The 21,448-nt window shown below is 48.7% G+C and overlaps 1 protein-coding gene across 1 annotated transcript in view; it reads right to left on the bottom strand.

Annotated features, from left to right (window-relative positions):
* LOC119461995 (metabotropic glutamate receptor) overlaps positions 1 to 21,448 on the bottom strand; it is a 246,909-nt gene that overhangs the window by 8,844 nt on the left and 216,617 nt on the right. The window contains exons 3-4 of the mRNA XM_049672386.1: positions 20,836 to 20,899; positions 796 to 1,316 (exon numbers count right to left, since the gene is read on the bottom strand). Coding sequence (XP_049528343.1) covers positions 796 to 1,272 — 477 coding nt within the window. The 5' untranslated portion in view covers positions 1,273 to 1,316; positions 20,836 to 20,899. The remainder of the gene's footprint in view (positions 1 to 795; positions 1,317 to 20,835; positions 20,900 to 21,448) is intronic.

Here is a 21,448-nt window from a genome sequence, read left to right as displayed (position 1 = left end):
ACCGACGACTTCATGATCGCCCAAGTTAACCACGATTTAAGATTTGTTCGCGAGAGTGCAAATGCCATCGTAGCTTTAACACACCACAGGACATAGCCATGGGTACGCACGACTGCATAACACGTAGCCGGTGATGACGTCACATTCCGTGTTTCTCTCGCTTACGCTCGTCCACTACTTATGTAGAAACCAACAATGGCCATGTCGTAAGCTTGCGTTGGTACACCTGGTATCGCTTTGCGGGACCACAAGCAATGCTAGATGGCCAAGTAACTGCAAAATGCTTCGCATGCCATAGATTACCACAGTGCGTGAGATCTGCACAATATGTTTTAGTTCTACAGTTACGTGAAAGAGGTGGTAGAGGTTTTCGTTAAGTCACGAGATACTTGCATGATGGCTTGGAGAATGTCACAATGGAAGCTTGAAAGGATAGGTTCAATACTTAGCTGAAGAAAAACAACCTCATTACGACGAAGAACAACGAGGAAGACCGGAGCGCGAATGCTCCGTCATGATAGGCAGCGCCTTGCTCGTCTAGCACAAGGACAATATCGACCGAAATAAGAAAGACACAGCATGTCACCGTTGTGTCATACGCCTTTTTCCTCTCGGTCGGTGCGTCCCTTGTACTGGTTCCCGCGATGCAACCACTCCAACTTGCCCAGCTAACCATTATATAGTCTTGGTTAACTGCCCCGCCTTTCATTTACCCTTTGCTCTTTCTCTCTCCATAAGCATAATGAACCACACTAGCACAGCAAACAACAAGCAACTGCGAGCGTGCGCACATACCTGGAGCGAGACCTCCGAGTAGGAGCCGCCGACGACGCCGGTGATGGCGCGGCTGCTGAAGCGTAACTTGGGCGGTAACCCGTCCGAGCACTGGAAGGCGTTGGTGTCCACGGTGTTGAGCGAGGCCCGGATGAACTCGAGCGACTGGTTGAGCGCGTACGTGTCGCTCGAGCAGGTGTCCAGGATGGTGGCCCCGAGCCGGATGCCGCCAAGCAACGACGGGTCCGCGTTTATGCGGTCGATGGCGAACAGCATGGCCTCCAGCCGCTGGATACCGCGGTCCTTGTTGATCTTGCCGCACCTGGTGCGCTCGCCCTTCTCGTGGATTGGAAACAGCCCACCCAGCACGATGTCCCCCGGAACGTGTGCCTTCATGGCCCAGCCGCCGGGGGGCTCCAGCCACAGCCAGGGCCAGAGCCAGAGCCAGAGGATCGGCCGTGCAGCCGGCCACGCCCACCACCCTCGGCGCCTCAGCATGTCGCAGCAGCCGGCGCCACGCCCAGCGGCCCGCTGCCTGCCACCTACGCCGCATAGAAACAAACTCCATTAGCACAGAATCTAATGTCATCGAACAAAATAACCAGTGCGAAACAACAATTCAGCGCACGTTGTATTGCAGTCAAATTTCTTTAACATGGGTGAGAGTTCCAGAGGATCTTGGCGATACGCGGGGCAAGAGATCCTTGTGCTTGCACCTTTGCACGCAGCAGACATTCACAATTTCGCCTCCGCCTACATGTAGCGAAAGCAGACTGTGGAGGCGTCCACAAAGATAACACTGTTATGGACTGAATTACAGTATAGAGAGTGCGATTAAACGAAGCTTCCGAGGCTCAAGGTAGAGTGGTTTACGGCCATGCGGCTTCCGTGCCACCTTGGCTGCTGTTGAGCAAAATCGCGGTGTTATAAGCATGGAGGTTACATTTTAACGTCACCTTCTTCTTTTCTACAGCAAGCTATAGCTATAAACCATGTCATAATCGAAGCTCTACACTTAATAAACTGCATTATTATATTCGAGTGCGCCTGGAAAACAGGTAAATGTCTCTTCTGCACTAGTTACCCTGAGAACACGTGCACTCGCGATCAGACGTCTGAAGACCAGAAATACCACGAAAACGTTTTTTTCCCTCCCCACAGCCTAGTCGTACAGACTGAAACCAAATAGTACCAGTGTAATGCACTGAGACAATTTGACGTTGCGTGGCTGTAGTGGAAGAAGTTCACAGTTCTTGCTAATGACATGGTCTCCCGACTTCTGCACGCTGCTGTAAATCTATCGGCACTGTTTTCACACACAACCAGCCTCCCGTTGTGCAATGTTCAATCGCGCTCCCTGCGTCCCACTGCGTAGAATGTGCGGGTAACTGTCGTCCGTGATTATATGATTATAAATACCCCACCCCTCCTATGCGACACGAAAATCGGTATTTTAGAGCGCAGCTCTTAGGAGCCCATTCCAGTGGCGGCTATCGGCGTCAATGGCGACGGCGTAACCGACAGAACGAGCCCAGCGAAAGATGAAAGCGAATGCCGAGCACAGCGGGGGATCAAAGTTGCGAAGAGGAAAGCGTAGAGGAGGGTGCAGCGGAACTATGGGGCGGAAAGCGGAGGAGGGAATGACGAAAGCGTGAGAAGAAAGGCGCAGTGCGGCGATGATGGCTACGAGATGGCGCCAGAGTAGCGCGCGTCGTCTGGGAAGTCGGTCGGCGGCGGCTGCTGTGAATCGCGTCACCCACGCGCTGGCTCTTGCGATCTCCAGATTAGCGAGGCAGTCGCGCCACACTTCGCTCCGCTTGCGACTGTGCCGCACGAGACATTGTCCGCGCGAGCCAATATATCGCGAAATGAAAACACGTATAGAACTGCGCTCAAATTTCGCATCAGGGAGTATCGTAATCGTCGGTGAATATTTTTTAGTACATTCGAATTGGCGAAAATAAAGAATAACTGAATTGACGAACAGATTAGGTCTTTCTTTTGACTTACCGGAAAGGCAAGATGCGTACTTCCATGTTACGGTTGTTCGTGCGTCATCGCCAGACGGGCACTGAGCACTTGTAACGAAGGCTTTCATTTCGCGATAGCAAGTGAAAATAATGAGCTATATAATTAGAAGCTTCTGTGGCTCCGAAAGCGGAAAACGTCAACTTTGTTGCGAGGGATTTGTGACGGCTAGCCAATGAGCGAAATGGGACCAACAACCCGGCTGGCGGAAGAGCGTACTCAACTCTTTCTTCTAACGAATCCAAAGTGGCAATGCGGATTAATAACTCTAGCTAACAGCTAAAAAACGTTTGCACGTGTAATACCAGCTACTTTTCGTCGAGATTAATGTCACGGGGCTCGCAGCGGCACAGCTGAATGAGCAGAATTGCGTAAAGCTTGGAAAGAAAACAGCATGTATTGACCAATATAGCAACGTATATTGGTAGACTGCGGCATATACTGATCGCTCCATCTTTTATTGCGATAGCAATTATATGGACACTCCAAAGCAGATTTCTGCCGTCGGCGTCGCCGTCGCCGTCGCCGTGAGGTTCCGTATGACGTCAATGGAGATGAAATCGTCGCCGCGCGCCGCCGAACGCTGTATGTGCGAGTGAAAGGGCGCGAGGGACGCGCGCTTTCACGGGGAGTGAACGCACGGCGGAGAACAAACGCGCGTTCTGTGCCGTGCTCCCTTAAGGGCTGCAGAAGTAGGCGTCTCTTTCCTCATTTACAATCACCATATATGTAGAGCAAACGCGCCTTCTTCTGACGCACGAAAGGCCGTGGGAGGGGGGGGGGGGGAGGGAGGGGACGTTTAGCTGCGGCACCAAGTACCTATTTATATCAGAGGCTCCGGCAACAGTCACCAACGCCGCACGCGTTTTGTGCGAACGTGGGCAAAACGCCGACGGCGTCGACAACAGTTCTGCGTGTTGCCGGTGCTGCTGCATGTCCAAGTTTATACAGCTGATAAAGCTACTATCATTACTCCGTATAGCTCTGTACAAATTTGCTATCGCAATTGATGCTTCGCCTTTCAGGTGAAACTGCGACAACTTTTCTTCTTAGAGATTGATAGTTCCGCTTGACGTCGCAGTCACAAAGCACGCTGGTTGTAGACGGCATACGCTCACAAGCAGGCTAATGCTTCGCACAGACATACTTGCAGATAATCCGTTTAAGTGATGTCCTTTTTCTGTCCTCTCAAATTGGCAGGTTATTTCCTTCTCATATTGCCTCGCCAGTTTCATTCACAATCGCCACGCGTCTTTGTCATGACGTTGATTCTGCTGTCGTGTGAGAACGCGCTCGCGATATGAAATAACACGATTCTTGAATGTATAGCCGTACCCCCCAGAAAGACGGGCGAGTCGTAGTAGACAAGACTGTTGGCACGTTCTAGGAATTTAGCTCGTTTCCTCGAACGCACCTGGAAGATTCGATGACACACGTTTAACTGAGGCCAGACGCAAGCGGCAGTAATTCAATTTGACGACTGCGAACCACACTCATTATTGCTATCGGCACCGCCGAGCTGTATCGTAGTTTAGACGACACAAGTTCTAGTACACCTTATTTCGCCACTGCCTGCCTGGCAGTGCCTGCGTGCCTACTTGTCTGTGCGTTGTCAGAGCTGCGTGAAAGTATCGACTAACAGCAGTCGCTCTGAGGCTGACGAGGCCGCCAACTTTCATCGTTCATTATGTGCCATTTACGCACTCAAAAAATAAAGGTATCGACTGCGAGTTGCTCGATGGTCAGCGGCAGATATGTGAAAAGTACATTACTTACGCGGAGGAAGATTATCGTATCGTCCTGTTTAGAAGCACAGGGCAGGCTCTATGTCCATATAGATGGCGAAAACATTGTGTTCACCGTAGCCATGATAGACGGCGCCACCATTCTATTGCAGTTTGTCATAAAGCAACATAGTTTCGAGTCATCGACAGGCCGATTAATGGGCGCCAAAAACGTCGTGGTCTCACGGTACGGCATAGTTTCGAGACAATGACACGCCGATTAACGGGCGCCGTATGGCCGGCGGCCGCTGTTGCTTCTGTGCTTGTCAACGGACCCAAGTATGTGCGTGTGTGTCTGTGTGGTGCAGTGTGGGGGCGTGACCTCTGACAGCGGGGGGGGGGGGGGGGGAATCATCCGTTCCCTCGCCCCTGATTAAAAAGGGGCGCGGCCAAGACTTTTGGGGAGGAGTCATGAGATAATTAGGTGAACTGTCGCCCATACCTGCCGTTCCCCGACCTAGGGAACTCGGGAAAGGAGAGGCTATTTAAGCGCAGGTTTTAGTCCCTGCTAAGCAGTCTAGAAGCTGAACCTGTAATCTGCTGAGTAGTAGTCGGGGGGCTAGTGCCGTCCAGTATCGCCTGGGCCGCCTAGCCACATCGGAACTCCGCGTAACTAGTTCACGTACGAGACGACAAACCAACGTCTGCAACGAAGCTCACGGTAGTTCGCCTCAAGTTAGCTCAACCTGCTTGAGAGAAGTCGTCAGATCTAGACTCCCGGGAAGCCCAGCCCAGCAATCGCATCCTCCTCAACAAGGCCGGATCACCGGCATTCTTCGGGAAAGCTCTGTGCGCCGACTTCACGGTTTATGGACTCGCTTAAAAATTAAATTATGGGGTTTTACGTGCCAAAAACCACGATCTGATTATGAGGCACGCCGTAGGTGGTGACTCCGGAAATTTGGACCACCTGGGGTTCTTTACCGTGCACCTAAATCTAAGTACACGGGTGTTTTCGCATTTTGCCCCCATCGAAATGCGGCCGCCGTGGCCGGGATTCGATCCCCGCGACCTCGTGCTCAGCAGCCCAACACCATAGCCACTGAGCAACCACGGCGGGTCTTTATGGACTTGCTGCTGCTGCCCGGCCACACGCATGACATCGTTGGTTTTCATTTGAACTTTGTTTTCTTTTGAACGTTGTTTTAGTGAACTACTGTTAAGTGTATTCTTGTGCATTTGATCCGCGCACTGTTTCATTTTTATATCTACTGTTAATTGCTCGTCATACTTCTTTGTCGTCCTCATTGTGCTACCATAAGTTCAGGTGCGTTAGTTTATCCTGTGTCATTTTTTATTATTTTATTTTAATAATTTGTGTATAGTTCTCAGTCAATTAATATCCTTTTTTTTTGTTTACTCCCGAATCTGACTCTTTCACCGTGTTCGCTCGAGTACAGAACGACCAACCGGCTTGTATACCCCGTCGATCGACTTCGCGCCGACAGCGAATGGGTGACAGCCGTGGCACAGTGGAATCGACATGTTTTGAGTCGCATCACGGCAGATGATATCGGCTTCGGATTTATTGTTAACGAAACCGGAGGCATTGCCTGCAAACATTGTATTGAACTAACTTTACTGGCATTATTTTATCTCAGTGCAAAACTTGTGCGCGATGGAGCGAGTGGTTTAGCAGAAAGAGTCATGCATACCTGGCGCTCTTATTAAGGCAACAGTCAACATGTGAAGACACCGCATTTCAAAAGCTGCGAAAAATTGTGTTACTTCAAATGGGCACCTGCTCGGATGTCCCGTTACCTGATGCTATATTGTTTGAGAGAACAAGACTAACGACTAACGTTCTCGCTATCGATTCTTTTCAGTAGAGCACTTCAAAGAGAAGACTTCATTTTGGTTCTATACCTTCCAATAGAGCACCAATACACATGACGGAGTCGCAACACTAAGTAGACAAAGAGTCGGGTTCAGCTTTTTTGAAAAATAATGTTAGAGAAAAGCGAGCTTTGTACCGAATCACGCATGCCTCAAATAAAACATCGCTATATGGCCGCTCGTGCCTCGTTATCATAATCGCTGCTCCTATTATTCAAAGAGTGCATTCCTTATTAGCCGTTTTAAGTTATGTTGAAGACGATGCTTTGAAGAAACTGAATGCCAAGACTTCGAAGAACTTTCGCTCGGCCAGGAGCTCGTACAAGCCTGTTTTTTCTTTGTCGGCATTCTTTAGTAGGGTAATAACAAAGAAACGAGTGGCACGAACCTGAGTGCCTACTTAGAATACCCGACTTTAAAGAACACCGTAAGCACTGAGCACGGACGCTCTGCGCTGCAGACGCTTCGACGAATTCGCCACATTGAACGAGCAACTTGCCAGCTCCCCCCCCTCCCTTCTTGTGCCGTTACAGTGTTCTTTTGAAAGCGACCATCGGCTGCGAAATGTGACAGCGTGAGCGAAATTTTGAACGTCCCAACGGAATGCGCCCCATCCTGCCTGCTTGGAGCCTTACAGCCCAAAAAGAGGAAAGAAAACAGCACGGAAACAGCGCTATATCGAGGAGAAAGAAAAGAACATTCGCGCCGGCAGGCAAAGCAGCTCTATCGTTGCTTACACTAAATCTTATGCACTTCGGGCGCCAAACAAGCAGTGAAGTTGAACTTCTCTTCCGCTTTCATCCCTAAGAAATTCGCATTTACAAGGACCCCGGCTCACTGATTTCAAATCTCGAGTCCGTTGCTCATTCGCTTTCGCGTCTTTCGCTCTGTGTTCCCGCTTCTCGGGGCCCTAGGTTCTCGCGGGACTTCGTACAGCGACCATTTCATTTTCGACTTGGTACAGCGCCGGAGCACACAGACTCGGATGTGACACACACCACGCCCGCATTTCGCGCCGCTGCTCGTTGTTTACGAGTCGACAGCAACGTCGAGATCAATACGGCAAAGCTCGAGAAAAAGGAAACAGGCAAAATTCCCCCAGTAAAAGCGCGGAGACGGTTGCTTACGTTATGCCGGTTGTCGCACGTGCTTTACCGAGTTTTGGGGGTGAGTCTTCGGGAGTATACGTACATGCTCGGAATGCCCACAGCTGACGACGTCGCGGTATACATATCTCTATACCTGGGTTTCGAATGTTACCTACTTTGTGTCGTCTTCGCTCCGCTCTTTTCGCTGTGCAACCTTATCGCAGTCGGCAGTCGTTGCCCTACAGCTTACGATACAATATGCGCTTGTAAAATGAGGCTTACGGGTGAGCGACACGACCACATCGAGAATATAGAAAACATGCAGTGCATGTCCAGCCTGCCGAGGCCCTGTTCGTGCGTTGACAAGTACGCGTTCTTTGGAAGATGTATAGTTTTAGCCTGAACGTGTACGTGTATAGGTGAACGCCTTCAACGCACGGAGACCGTTGGGAGTCGCGAGTTGTCAGCAGGCATGCATCGTATGTGCATGGTGGGGGGTTTGTGAGACTCCGCATGCAAGGGTCGCCGCTGCGTGAACCGGGTGTCGTACCGCCATATATATGGACGCGCGCGAAAACGCGCGTGCCTGCTGGGAATGTGGCGAGTCCCGCATACTTTTTTTTTGTTTTTTTGGCGCATATTGCTGACGCGTACACGACGTCGCTCGACGCATCAATACACATTGCACATGTTGACTTGCTAATGCGGTCCGACAGCGCCCGACTCTGCTTCAAAAAAAAAAAAAAGGATAAGAAAAAAGAGCAGGAAGAAAGAAGTAGCCACCCGCATAACCATCCCACACGCTAGCGAAAGTGAGGCTACTTCTCTTTCGGTTCTGTTCGTACGCAACTCTCGATACTGGAGAGTACGATCGAGTAAAATTTTATCTTTGTGCACTTTACGTGAAACACGTAAAAGTTGCCTGGATACAGAGAATGGCCTGAATAAATGTACGAAAATGGTTTTAAATAAAGGAGAACAAGGGCAACAGTAGGAAGGAACTGAAAGTAGGAACGGTGCTACTCAGGCATTACACATCTTGTTTGTTCTTGGAAGTATACCAACGAATGTCATACTGCGACGCGGCGTCAAACTTGGGAAACCCCTCAGCCGTGAAAATGACGTGCAAGCCAGAACGGATACCAGAAACTCGGGTCGGTGTTTTGTTTGGACAACCGAAATCGAAAGAAAATAGTCCAGGTCCGAATACACGGCACGGTTTTGGCATTTTTATTCGTCGTGCGTTTCTTGTGAGCACCGGCCCGTCGCGATATTTCAGTGACTCTGCAGCGTTCAACTGCTGGCTCGAGGTCGCGGGTGGGGGCGGAATGCATAAAACGTTCGTGTGCTTAATTTAGGTGTATGGTAAGAAATCCAGGTTGGTCCCACACTGCGCACTCCAGCATTTAATGTTAATTTATCTTTACAGCGAAGCTGTTAACCTCTAGTTGGTCAGCATTTTTCGTGCCCGCGTCCGTCAGCAAAAGTGTAGGCCGATCGCGGCGGCAGCGCAGAGCCAGGAGCAATGGCTCGTACCCCCGTAAAGCAGAGGCTTTAAGCAGTCAGCAAAGTGAAGCAAACAGGTCGTACATTCTTTGGAATCACGCATACAACGTACGGAACAGCATGCGTTTCAACAAAGAATAAGCAGAAAACAATCATTCGAACCACATAATTGATGATAAGGCACTTCTGATAACATAATGCTCTCCTGATGCGTGCGAAGCACGTAGCGCTCCCCGTTATTAAGGTGGCGGTCCCCCTCCGGCGGCACGAGCCCCCCGTTTTCAGTACTTTTGGAGTAACCGTGGCGGCTCTTCTACTTAGGATATAAAGTTGTCGTATATACCATAACAAAGCTTAATTCTTGTAGATTACAACTATATATAATGTAAGGAAATTGATTAATGCGATTTAGAAATAAATGTTCAAGAACAAGCATGAGATACACGGCTTTTGCGAACTGTGTCTCACTTGTGAACATATTTAGCATAAACTACCGCACTTACTGCATTGCGGCTTGCACTGTAGCTTTAGGACATATTTATCTAGTTCCTAGACGTAGCAAAATAATTTTGAATTTTTACTTTTTGGATAATTTGCTTTTGAAAATTGCCAAATATCGCAATCTTCTGTTGTAAACAGCCCGGCAACTACATGCTCAAGGAAGCTAAATTTTAGATAAAGTAGAGTTCAAAGAATTTCCATTTAGGACGTAAAATTTCATTCATGTACCTTTATTAATTTTAAACCGCAGCTTCGTAGCTTTAGTACCTTCCCGCAAAAATGGGAAAAAATAAAACCAGAATTTTAAATATTGCTTAATGTCGGCCGTATTATTAGAAAAACTAATAAAGTTACAATAAGGCCTCTCCCTGCGATCTCCAATAGCCCCAGTCTTGCGCTAGCTAATTCCAACTTGCGCCTGCGAATTTCCTAACCTCATCATCCCACCTGACTTTCTGCCGTCCTCGACTGCGCTTACCTTCTCTTGGTATCCATTCTGTAACCCTAATGGTCCACCGGTTATCCATCCTACGCATTGCATGGCCTGCCCAGCTCCATTTCTTCCGCTTAATGTCAACTAGAATATCGGCTATCCCTGTTTGTTCTCTGATCCACACCGCTCTCTTCCTGTCTCTTAACGTTAGTCCTAAGATTTTTCATTCCATCGCTCTTTGTGCGGTCCTTAACTTGTTCTCGAGCTTCTTTGTTAACCTCCAAGTTTCTGCCCCATATGTTACTCCAGAAACATATGGTATAACAGTATAACAGAAACCAAAGACAAGACTTGGGCATCACCACCCAAGACAAAAAGCGCCCCCATCGAAATATGGCCAGCATGGTCGGGAATCGCACCCGCGACCTTATGCTTAGCAGCGCAAGCGCCATAGCCATTGAGGCACCACGGTGGGTACTATACTACTGGTGCTACTACATTTCATTTCTAAAGGCACGCAGAAGTCCAACGCGTAAGTATGCGCAGCGCACGCTACGCGTTAGCAATGTGAGCGCTAAGGTGCTGTGAGCGTACAAAACTGTTGCAAATAAGGAAATAAGCCTTTAAACCCCTTAGCTAAGATTACTCATCAGGCCCACAGGCTTGCCGCGGTGATGCCCAAGTCTTGTCTTAAATTCTGTTATTATGATGCTTAGGAGACGTTGGCGCCTTTAATTGACTCCGGCTACGTATATGAAAAAGGGAATCAGATAAAACCACACTAAAAGTGAAAGTAAACTCAAACACAGCCACACAAAGTGCAGTCACATAAGTACACTGAAGTCAACAAAAAGTGCCAGTCTCCAGTCACGTAACTGCACTAAAGTCTCGGTCGCATCAGAAAACACCGAATAGGTTCACACGAAGTACCACAATTCCAGTAATTGAATGGGCCAAAGTTATACCAAATTAAACGCAGTGAGCTTGTCGCAGATAAATACTCTACTAAATAGTTTCTGAGAATATCGCTAGCATCTATAAATGTTTGGATCGCCATTAACTGCAAGTCTTGGAATGAACATGTTGGCCATTGACCTATAGGACCTTCCTGAGGCTGGAGGTTGCGATTGATAGGTATATTTACTTAACTCTCTAAGCTAATTGCGTGGATTAATTGCTTCATGGATAGGAGCTACAAGGATTTATTGCCCGTCCAAAAGGGCGCACGAAATGCGACGCTTAACACATTGCCTTAGGCAAGTCTAGGAAGGAAATCCAATTACGGCCAACCGTCGAGAAGACGCTCTCACGTAGCAACGATTTCAGCGCTATTGGCTGACTGCAGTTTGGGTTTTGTATGCTAAGGCTGTCACTGTTCAAGTACGTGATGAGGCGAACTAGAAGTAGACCCTCGAGAGCTGAATGCCTTCGTGACCTTCACCGTTAAAGATAACTAAACAAACGCAATCAAGTGTGAGTCTGTATGGGTAGCGGGTAGCGCTGTAAACCCATTGCCTTTGCAGACTGAAGCCTAAGTACCTTGCCGAGAAAGCAAGCAGGCTGAGGTTATCTCGAAGTCTAGCTTGCTCTTCCGTAGTCGGATGAGCGGGTGAGTTTGCGAACAGTAAAAGTAAGGGCTAACTTCTCAGGTGTGGCGAGGCAAGCCTAATCAGGAACCGATTGGGTAGCCAACGGCAAGACAGTCGATACGGCTTCAAGACCATTAAGATTAGGAACTCGAGATTCCGTGAGGGGAAAACGGACACTGTTTACTGGAGGCGTTCATTAGGATGCAATAGGAATGGTGGACAGAGGAGGAAATAGTAAAGCAGAAAAAACAAAGAAAACCTCCTTTTTGCGTAGTTGGCTTAGCATAGATCTGCACGTGCACAAACGCGCCATCGGGTTCGCAAATTGCCTTGCTGTAAAGAGATCCTCATTTGAAGGCGAACTCGCCTTTTTCGTCTCGCAGAATGCAATGTAAGGGAGGGATAAAAAACCAGCCCGGCAGCATAGGAACATGGAAATAAGTGAACTCGAAAGCGCATTCTAACTTCCCTGAGAACCACCATTCTAAGGTTGATTTTGGCCTGTAACAAGGCTAAGAACTTATGTTTGAACAAACAGCAATACAACCCTCAGCAATGCATTTCGGTGAGGTGCTTTATAATAGGAAGGCAGTCAAATAGCATTGATAATAATAGTTTTATTTTGTTTTGATAGAAATGGGCGGAGATTCCGGAAGCTACTCTTCTGAGTGCACCGTGCCACTAATGGTGTAAGTGTAATACAGTGGGAAAAAATGAGAGAAAAAAATAGGTCATGAACAAACACTTGGAAGGCACTTTATAAGTGCCTTGCTATATACAACCTGCTTAAGACACTAACAAAAACCGATTTATTCAGATCACGAGAAGGTCAAAAATTTGTATTCACAATTGTAAGAAACGTTTCTACATTCTGGTTAATTTCTGATGTTCCTCTCAATACTAACAGACCAAAGTTCCATTTATCTGTAGTACTTTATTTTTATACGTTCGATATGTTGTATTGCTGGAGGGCCTTTTGTATAGAGTACGGGACAAGATGCTGCAAAATTCGTTTGCGCCGTTTATCTTAAACTGGATATATTGTCGCAGAAACGTCGCTGTTAAACGCATCACTTTACCACAATATCTTATATACAGGCGTTGCTGGACAAAGATTCCAGGGACGCCATTGTGGTTAGTAAGATATTTTGTGTATGCCTATCTTGAAACTTGTCTCATCTCAAAATTCCTATTTCATGGACACGCTTTGATGACGACGCTGTGCCCAGCGACAACACGTGCGCCATTACGAATAATTTAAGTGAGAACTATTAATTAAAAATTCACACAGAAACTCATCTGGGAGTTGTCTAAGTATGCGTAAGCATTGTGCCATTTGCTCATCTCCACACAGCCCGGTGTAATTATCAATGTGATGAAAGTTGATCCGACCAGTATAAACGACAGCGCTGCGGCGACACGAACTGCTGTGGACGGCGGCGCAAGGTGAATTGATGACGCAAGCAAACTACTGTAGGTGGCGAAGCCAGGTGCGCCGATGACGTTCCGATCATTATAAGCCGTTATCCCTATTTAGCGCCGTATCCACCCACGTCTAACCATTATGAACCGTGATCAATCGTTCTCCAGCGGCGGTGGCGTAGGGCGCGGCCGCGCGGGCCATATATCTTCAAAGCGATCTGCGATGGGGACAGAGTGCGCCGAGTGTTGATAGCTTTGTGTGCGCTGTGTTCTCGTTGCTTAGTTCGCGTTGAAGCGAGAGGCAGCACGAAGGTCAATTCAGTCGCTGCTGCGATCGTCTTAAGTGACGTTCGGACGAACGGACGGACGGACGGATGGGTTTCTTGGTTGGGTAGGCATAGAAATGCTTACGCATTTAATACGAGTTACTTCTTTGAACACTATTGTGCACTACCTGACAAACACTGCAGTGACAGATGTGTTACCGAGTACGCTACCTCTTAATTTCAGCTGCACCAAACTTAACTGTAATAATTTGTTTGGACACTTGGGGCGCACAGAGCACTGATCAACGAACATTCGCCCGAGATAAATTTTGATGTCTGAATGTAACGATCAATTAACCGAGTCAGAAGAGTTTATTGTAAAGCTTTCATTGTGCTTATTCTCGCTGAACAAGAACTACAAAAATATACAGAGCCCACGTGCACGTCAACGATGCCCGGCCTACATGTCGGTTCCCGGGTTTCAGGTGCGTACATAATTGCGCCGTCTCGGGTTCCACACATGAATGTCCTTCTCGGTCCGGGATCGGCGCCTCCGATACCCTCCTTTCAAATTCGCGTTCTTTTTTTGCCTTTCCCCGAGTTATTAATTATTCATTAGCGAAACGCCGTCGATGACCCTGCTAGCGAAATAAAAAATCAAAGTGCAGTGCAAGGCAGCAAATAAAACATCTCTGCTGCCAGCGGTGCCCGTTGTGGAGGCGTGGGACGAAGAAACGAATGTCGCCATGCAAATGAGGCACGTCTCGCGCTTTCCTATAGCGAAGGCACTTCCAAGTGGGAAAACTTCTCCCTTCTCCTCCTCTTTGTCCCTCCTTCTCACTTTAAGCCGACCACTTCTCTCCGCCCGGCATTCATGTTCCCCGTGCAGACCTTGTCTTCCCTCATTCTCGTTGTCTCTCCCCTTTCCTCTCCTCCTAGCGGGGTTGCTAAAAAAACGCCGGTCTCCCTTAACTTTCGTCCTGTTCTTCCCTCTGTTCTCCCTTACTCCCTCTGCTTCTTTCCTAGCTCGATTTCCATTCTTGCATCTATTTCAAGCTCCTCGTCCCGTACTAGCTCTCTATCTCTCCGGCGCCAAGCGACTTTATTTGTCCCTTTCCTTTTCTTCCCTTCGTTCCCTTCGTTCCCTTCTCTTACCTTCCCTCTCGGTAAATCGATGGACCTGATCGAAAAGCGGTCCGGATAATGCGCTCTATCGATCTGCGACACACCTGGATTGCGACGAAACGACGTCGCCGCCTGCTGCCTTCCTGCCGTGCACGCTTCCTCGATTTCTCCTCCCCTGTTCCCTATGCCCACTGCTGCACTGCCACCTCACCCTGCTAACCCCCGCCTCCTCTCTCTCTCTCTCCCGTCCCCTAGACTTTGTCTCTTCTCTCTCTCTCTCTTTGTAGTCTTCTTAGCTTGCACACACCGTGCCACTCCTCGCAACGACCCCGCGTCACCGCCTTCGAAAAGTCATACTTGTTGCCAGGTCTATAGACGATTTTATATTCGATTCATGGGCGCCGCCATCTTGGGCTGTTACACAAACAATTTCTTAGTTTTATGAGAAGTTAAGTGACGTAACATGGTCATGAAAGGCTGAATGCATTTATACAACTGTTCTCCTGCTTGCGAATTAACTGCAGTACCGTAAACTTCGTTGTTAAAGACAGAAAACAGAAGTGTTATCAGCCCAATATGGCGGCACCTAAACGCTTCCGTAAAATGGGCTGCTCCAGGATGCGGCACGTCGCTGCTATGCTGCGGCGCCGTATGACCAGAGCTGTGACATTGCGGTCAACGCTTCGGACCATTACACTTTGGTGAAAATCTACTACGATTTGATGGGTGTGCGAACATTAGCCGACGCGAAATCAAGCGCGTGTTCTGTACGCCGACAAGATGTCCTTTACCTCTTCTGTTTATAGCGTAGCATTTCTTTGGCTAGGTGCCCCGGGTCATTTTTTGCTCCGTTACGTTCGTCCTTACGTTTCGTGTACCAAAAATATCGGCCCAAAGCCCAAAGCACATATCGGCCCAAAGCCCAAACAATAAAATTTAATAGAACGCTGTGGCTATAATGAAGGCCCTTCACTATAGCCACAACGCTATATTTACAGTTAATAGCAGGTGATTCAGAACCTGTGTAACAGCCAATGTTTCCGTCTGGTTTCGTGGCACCGCCTTTTTTTTCTGAAAAGAGTTGGGTTGTGATTGTGGGGTGGTCCTGGGTTCGAATCTCGCTGTCGGAGTTTTTTTTTCTTTAAGGGTTGCTGCATTACTTTCTTTCTCGTGTGGCTTCTGCTGTTCTCGTTATTTTGTACTACGCTTCACCAGCACGCCTGACACGAAGGGCTTCTGGAAAGGTGAGCGAAGCGACACGTTGCGTAGCGCAAGTAGAGATGAAGGGGGGGGGGGGGGGATAGGACTTATGTTAAGGTCCCTAGATAAAACACACTTTTATCTAGAGACCTTACCTTAGGTAGATGCCACTTTAGCGGCCGCAGACCAATGCATAATGACGCGTTCCTATGTTTTTATTGTGCGCCAAAGCCCTTACGGAGGCGCCATTAGAACGCAGGTGAGAGCTCGTGCGAGCAAAGTTCGCGCGGAAAACGCAAGCAACGAGATAATTGCGTCTGCAACATTAGAGATACTCTTCTGAAGAGGACGCGTTGGAACGCAATCAGGTGCCTAGCGTGTTTGTGGTGCACCAAACGTGTTCAGCTCGCGAGCTAGGCAAATTTAAACCTCGTCGTTAGCACAGTTACGATGGTGCTATACAGTGTTTTACTCAGACGTTAGACTAGCCACCCCCCTCTTTCCTCTCTCTCGCTTTCTTTTTATTGCGATAGCAATTATATGGACACTTCAACCGGATTTCTGCCGTCGCCGTCGCCGTGAGGTTCCCTATAGATAAAATCTTCGCCGCGCGCCGTATGCCCGAGCGGAAGCGTGCGGGGACGCGCGCTATCACGGAGAGCGAACGCACTCAATCTCCCACGCGCAAGCAAGGAAGCGGGAAGCCAGCGCCGGAGGGAGCGGAGGGGGGGGGGGGGGCGCACTTCCTCTCTGCCAACAACCGCGCTCGTCGCTCGCTCGCACCGTCGCTTATCTCCACACGGCTCTGACCTTTATGCGCCGTGCATTCGCCGCTCAGTTTCCGTTGAAGCGATAGACCGCACGTACCTTCGCCCGTTGGTGCGGCGTATGCGCTTGCTGCCAGCGTTTTGGCAGTCGTTGTCTGCAGTCATTCAGTGTGATCTATTCATGTTTGTTTGTGCGCGCTCACACCACGCTTGTTCATTCAGTTAGTAATAGTCGGGCCACATTTTCCAACGCACGCTACACATGCAATGCTGCCCGGGTCGGCGGTGCAGCGCTACAGGTGTGTCCCTTCGCACGCGCTGCCCACGGGAAGCGCTTCTCATCAACACCACCGTTTCACACGCGCCTTCTCGTGGTCATCGAGTCTCTCTTCATGTCGGTCTACTTACGCCGCAGCACACCTGCTTACTTAATCGGCTCATGTTTACTACAATTCATATTGCTACCAAAGCCGCTCACCTTACTTCGTATGACATTGCTGTGTTGCTATCGCATTCATTGCTTCGCCCTTAGGGCGAAACTGTGACATTTTTTTAACGAAATAAATCAAGTGAAAATGGTAGCGCGAAGAAAAGGAAGTAGTTAAAGCACAGTGTAAGTGAGGCGTGTGACTGTTGCAGAATATCAATTAAACACAGAACTAGGTCTGGTGTAGATGACGGGGAAGCAACCGTGAAAAGCGACCACCGGTATATCGACCTAAATAATGTGACCATGTCTAGCCCATAGTTCCATAAAGTTGGTTGTGTCTACGGCACCAAAGAACAGGTACCGCTAGGCCCTCGATTTTTTTTTTTTAGTGCAGACTGTGGTTGTTTGCCAACATATTAAAGAATATCCAAGGTCAACAGCGGACGCGAACACCAGGAGTGGACATGTTGACACGCTGTTGTGTGCCCATTCGCTTCTTCCGTGACGTCTGTTGCGTTTGAAAATCCTACAGTACGTCTCACCAACAAGGTCAAACCTTACTCCACCTGCTCATTAATCCGCTGAGCAACAATAAAATTTCTTCGTACTTTTTCTTCGTTAATTTCTTCGTGCAGACGGTCGACACATGGCAGTGGTGGCCTCAACTCAAGCGGGCCACTCGCTTGCCAGCGGCACCTTTAAAACAGGAAAATCGGAAATCGCAGAAGAAGCGGCCATAGGGCTGGCGCTCGCCTCCACAACGGCCAGCGTCATAATCACCGATTCGAAAAGTGCGCTTCATAACTTCGCTAAGGGAAGGGTCTCAAAAGAGGCGCTAAGGATCATGAGTAACTTTCGCGGGGAGCGTGACGTTCATGTCGTATGGACGCCCGCCCACTCCTCCCTCCCGGGCAACGAAACCGCACGCATCCTAGCTCGAGAGTTTGCGAGCCGAGCAGGAGCAGAAACAACGCGGGGCCCGAGTGCGGAGAGAGACCACATGGTCACTTACAATGAAATCACCAAACACTACAGATTAGGGAGGCAGCATTACCCTCCACCCCACTCCTCATTAAATAAGCAGCAGGAGACAGCATGGCGCCTACTACAAACAAACACCTTCCCAAACCCGATCGCTTTTAATCATTGCTATCCAGAGCTCTACTCAGATAAATGCAAAGACTGCAATCAGCGGGCGGACCTCAGACACATAATCTGGGCTTGCCCCAACATAGTGGAGGGGCCAAACAACACATATGCGAACGCGGAGCAGTGGGAGACCGCGCTGCTCAGCTCAGACAGCGAGCACCGACTGAAAGTCATCAGGCAAGCCGGAGATGCCGCTAGGACCCAAGGGCTCCTGGCCGCCATCTAAGGGAAGGGAGATAAACTCCTCTTACACTTGCCGTTTTCAATAAGAGTTGTTTCTCACTCTCTCTCGTTACTTTACACTCGTCTGTTTAATGTTTCTCGTTGGCAACTTTCATGTGTTTTTCTAAAATGAAACACGTGTACGACGCTGGTAAAAAGCACGTACTCACGCCGTATGCTGCGACACGGCTGTTACCAAGAATAAAGCGATGGAATAAGTGGACGAGAGTCCCACAAGCATATCATAGAGTAAGTCGACCAGGTGCAATAATCTCGGGTATCTCGCATTTCATTTCTGATTTTGTGATTGCGACGAGACAATCCCTTGTCGCAATCCCGCTCTTCTTTTGAGGATGAATGCAGACGTTGCACGCTGCTTTAAGCCGACTGGACGACAGTGCTCACAGAAAACACTGGAACCATGGATTCTAGCGTCATCCACACAAAAAGCCGCCAGAGTCCCGTCCGTCGCATATTCTTAAGACGACTCAGACAACTTAAGACTCAAGAAGACTGACTTATGACGATAAGGACGGCTTAATATGACTTGAGACGAAATTCGTAAGGCGCTTGTGTGTATCGTTATTTTTTCTTTCTTTGTGCTATTATTCTCTCGTTTAGTACCAAACACGCACAATATGCTCACGACTGGGCTCTGCAACCGCCTTTAATTCCACGCCCTGAACGCGTTTGTGCCTGCCTGCTCATCACTTCTTATCACTTGTATTTGTTTTCTGTTCTCCCACTTCCCCTCTCCAAGTTTTTCCCTATCTTTTTCTCTCTCCCTCTTGCACGGCATTTCCAATATTGCATGATCGCACACGGGAGAACGCCATTTAAGACCCGGTCTCACGGTATTGATTACGTTCTGCGACTGTGCAACCGCGAAGCGAGAAATCTTCTCCCAACTCTGCACGTCGCGTAAGGTCGTCGGCCGCCCATGCCTCGCGTCGGTGAGGCCCAATGTGCGAAACTTCCCACGCCCATGTAACGAACCGCCTAAGTGGCGACGACTTGCGCCAGGCCATACAGGGGCACGTGAACAAGTTGCGACACAGCCGAGCTGGTGGCCGCTCGACGCTACTCCTGCTGACTTGGAACCCTACAGAAACGGCCGCTCCCCTGAGTGGAAGTAACACAACTCGATGGCATCTACGCACAACTAGAGCCACACGGCATTGCCCAACGTGAAAACGCGAGAGCGAGATGTTGCGCGAGCTGCCCGCTCCTCCGCGGCGCTATAGAAGGGCTCAACGAGCGACTCGCACCGACGGACCTTCGATCGAATTCGCCATCCGCACAGCGGAACCAAAACGGACGCATATGAGAGGAGTGTTATACCGGCGTTCGTCGGTAAATGGGCTGGTGCTTTTTCTTCTTTTTTTTCCCCCGTGGTGCACAGGCCTCCCGACGCTCCTGGCTGACGAACATGAGCGGTGAAGCCCTTTCTCGGTAATACTTTATAGGAACTGGAGAGCGATTGATTCTCCTTTTGTAACATGCCACGGATTACTGAAACTCGGCTGTACATTAATGACATATTCGACTGGGCGCTTTAGAGCGCTTCGACAGCTGTTCAGCAGTCGCGAACGACAGGCGAGTAAAATTTACCGGGCGCATAAGTGGCCTCAAACGGTGATAATGAAGCAGCAATAACGTTATTTGACCAGCTCATTCTCGTAATACAGCTTTGAAGCTGAAGTTCACAGGAAAATGGAGGCTTGAAGTGATTAATAGGGGCAGAACAAGCGATGTCTTTTCGACGAAGGAACTGGTTTTCGTCAGGGCAGCAACTGCCCTGATGAAGACAAGTCGTCTCTTTGAAACGTTGACGCCAGGGGCATTGCTTGCTCTGCCATTGTTAATCAGCTTTACGGTTGTATTTAATGGTCTTAATAATGCTACCAAAGCGCTTTGAAGCGACCACTCGAACGGGTCACAAGTTAATCGAAATAGTTTGTTCATGCGCACGTCCTGCTTTCGATGTTTCGCCCGTGTGAACTTGTCTGATCGTCGAACTTCTCATATTGTTTCAACGTGATAGCTTTAAGGGCCCCGTGTCGCCCAAAATCCGGTGTCGGCGTCGGCAGCGTTGTCCGTATGAGAAAAATCTTCTTGAACCACGCATTCCGACCCACGCAGGCCCTCCGCATGGCGCATAGATGTTACTGAACTAATTGAATTTCTAAAACTAAAATTCGTCAGAAAATTCCTAAAGTGCGACTTGCGCACAACCTACAGACATGATAGCGTTGGATTGTAATTTGAATATACGAGAAAACATAATCTTGCTACGCGGAAACTCAAACACAGACCCATTTTCCAGCTGCAACAAACTGAGGATAAGCTCTTGCTTTTTACTTAACCATGAAACTTAAAGGCATTAAAAAATAAAGGTATCATCGAGAACTTGGGACACAAGCTGAAGGCGGAAATTGTACCACCATCAGCAGTGCGAGAGAGCGCCGCCTTTGTCTCAAACAGCGATAACTTGTGAACTACCAAACCAAACCTGGTATGTGCATGGACACCAGGTGGTTAATTTACGCGTTGACCATTTAGTCTGAAGAAACACATTCATGTTCAAAGTGTCTGTTGAACCGCTACGGTCTCTTAAATGCTAGCTTGGGTGTTGCCTTTAGCATTGCTCATGGAGGTACATTACGTAGTCATGCGTTGTGTCATCGCCAAACTTCAGAGACAGAAATGACTTACAAGCCTTGGAGAATCCAGCCTCCAGATGACTAGATGAGACATGTAGGCAGCCTGATGGTTATACCTGAAAGGATGAAGGTAACAAATGCGTGACTAAGCTAGTCAGCACACAGGGTATACAAATGCACAATAATAATTAATACACACAAACATACGATTATCAGCAATGAAGTGGCACCGTATGGTATGGTACAATTGTATTGTAAGGTAAGGCCTCACTCTTGCAGTTGTACCCTGTTGGGATGTTTGTAAGGCCTCTATAAACGAACTGTCGTTCGTACCTATGCCACCGGAAACATCCGGAACGTGGATGCAACCGGATGCGGTGGATGCTACCTATGCCGTGGATGCCACCTAAACGGCTGCAAGGCAGCGGTGTGAAGTTGTGCAATAGCACGCGGCAGAGCACGAAAAAATAGCCCGCTGGCTGCTACATCACTGCTCCATCATTTGCATGCAGGCATTTGCTGGCACGACACTTGTCAGTGTGGATGTGTGCTCTGATTAGTACTTCTGTTTGGGCAAGTCGATGCGACATACGGCAAAGCTTAAACAGCGCGATAAGACAAAGACGGACAGACAGCACACACAGGAAAAGCTAGAAAAATACCTG

This window comes from Dermacentor silvarum, chromosome 8, assembly GCF_013339745.2.
Source record: "Dermacentor silvarum isolate Dsil-2018 chromosome 8, BIME_Dsil_1.4, whole genome shotgun sequence".
NCBI lineage: Eukaryota > Metazoa > Arthropoda > Arachnida > Ixodida > Ixodidae > Dermacentor > Dermacentor silvarum.
This window is presented reverse-complemented; position numbering and strand designations above follow the sequence as displayed.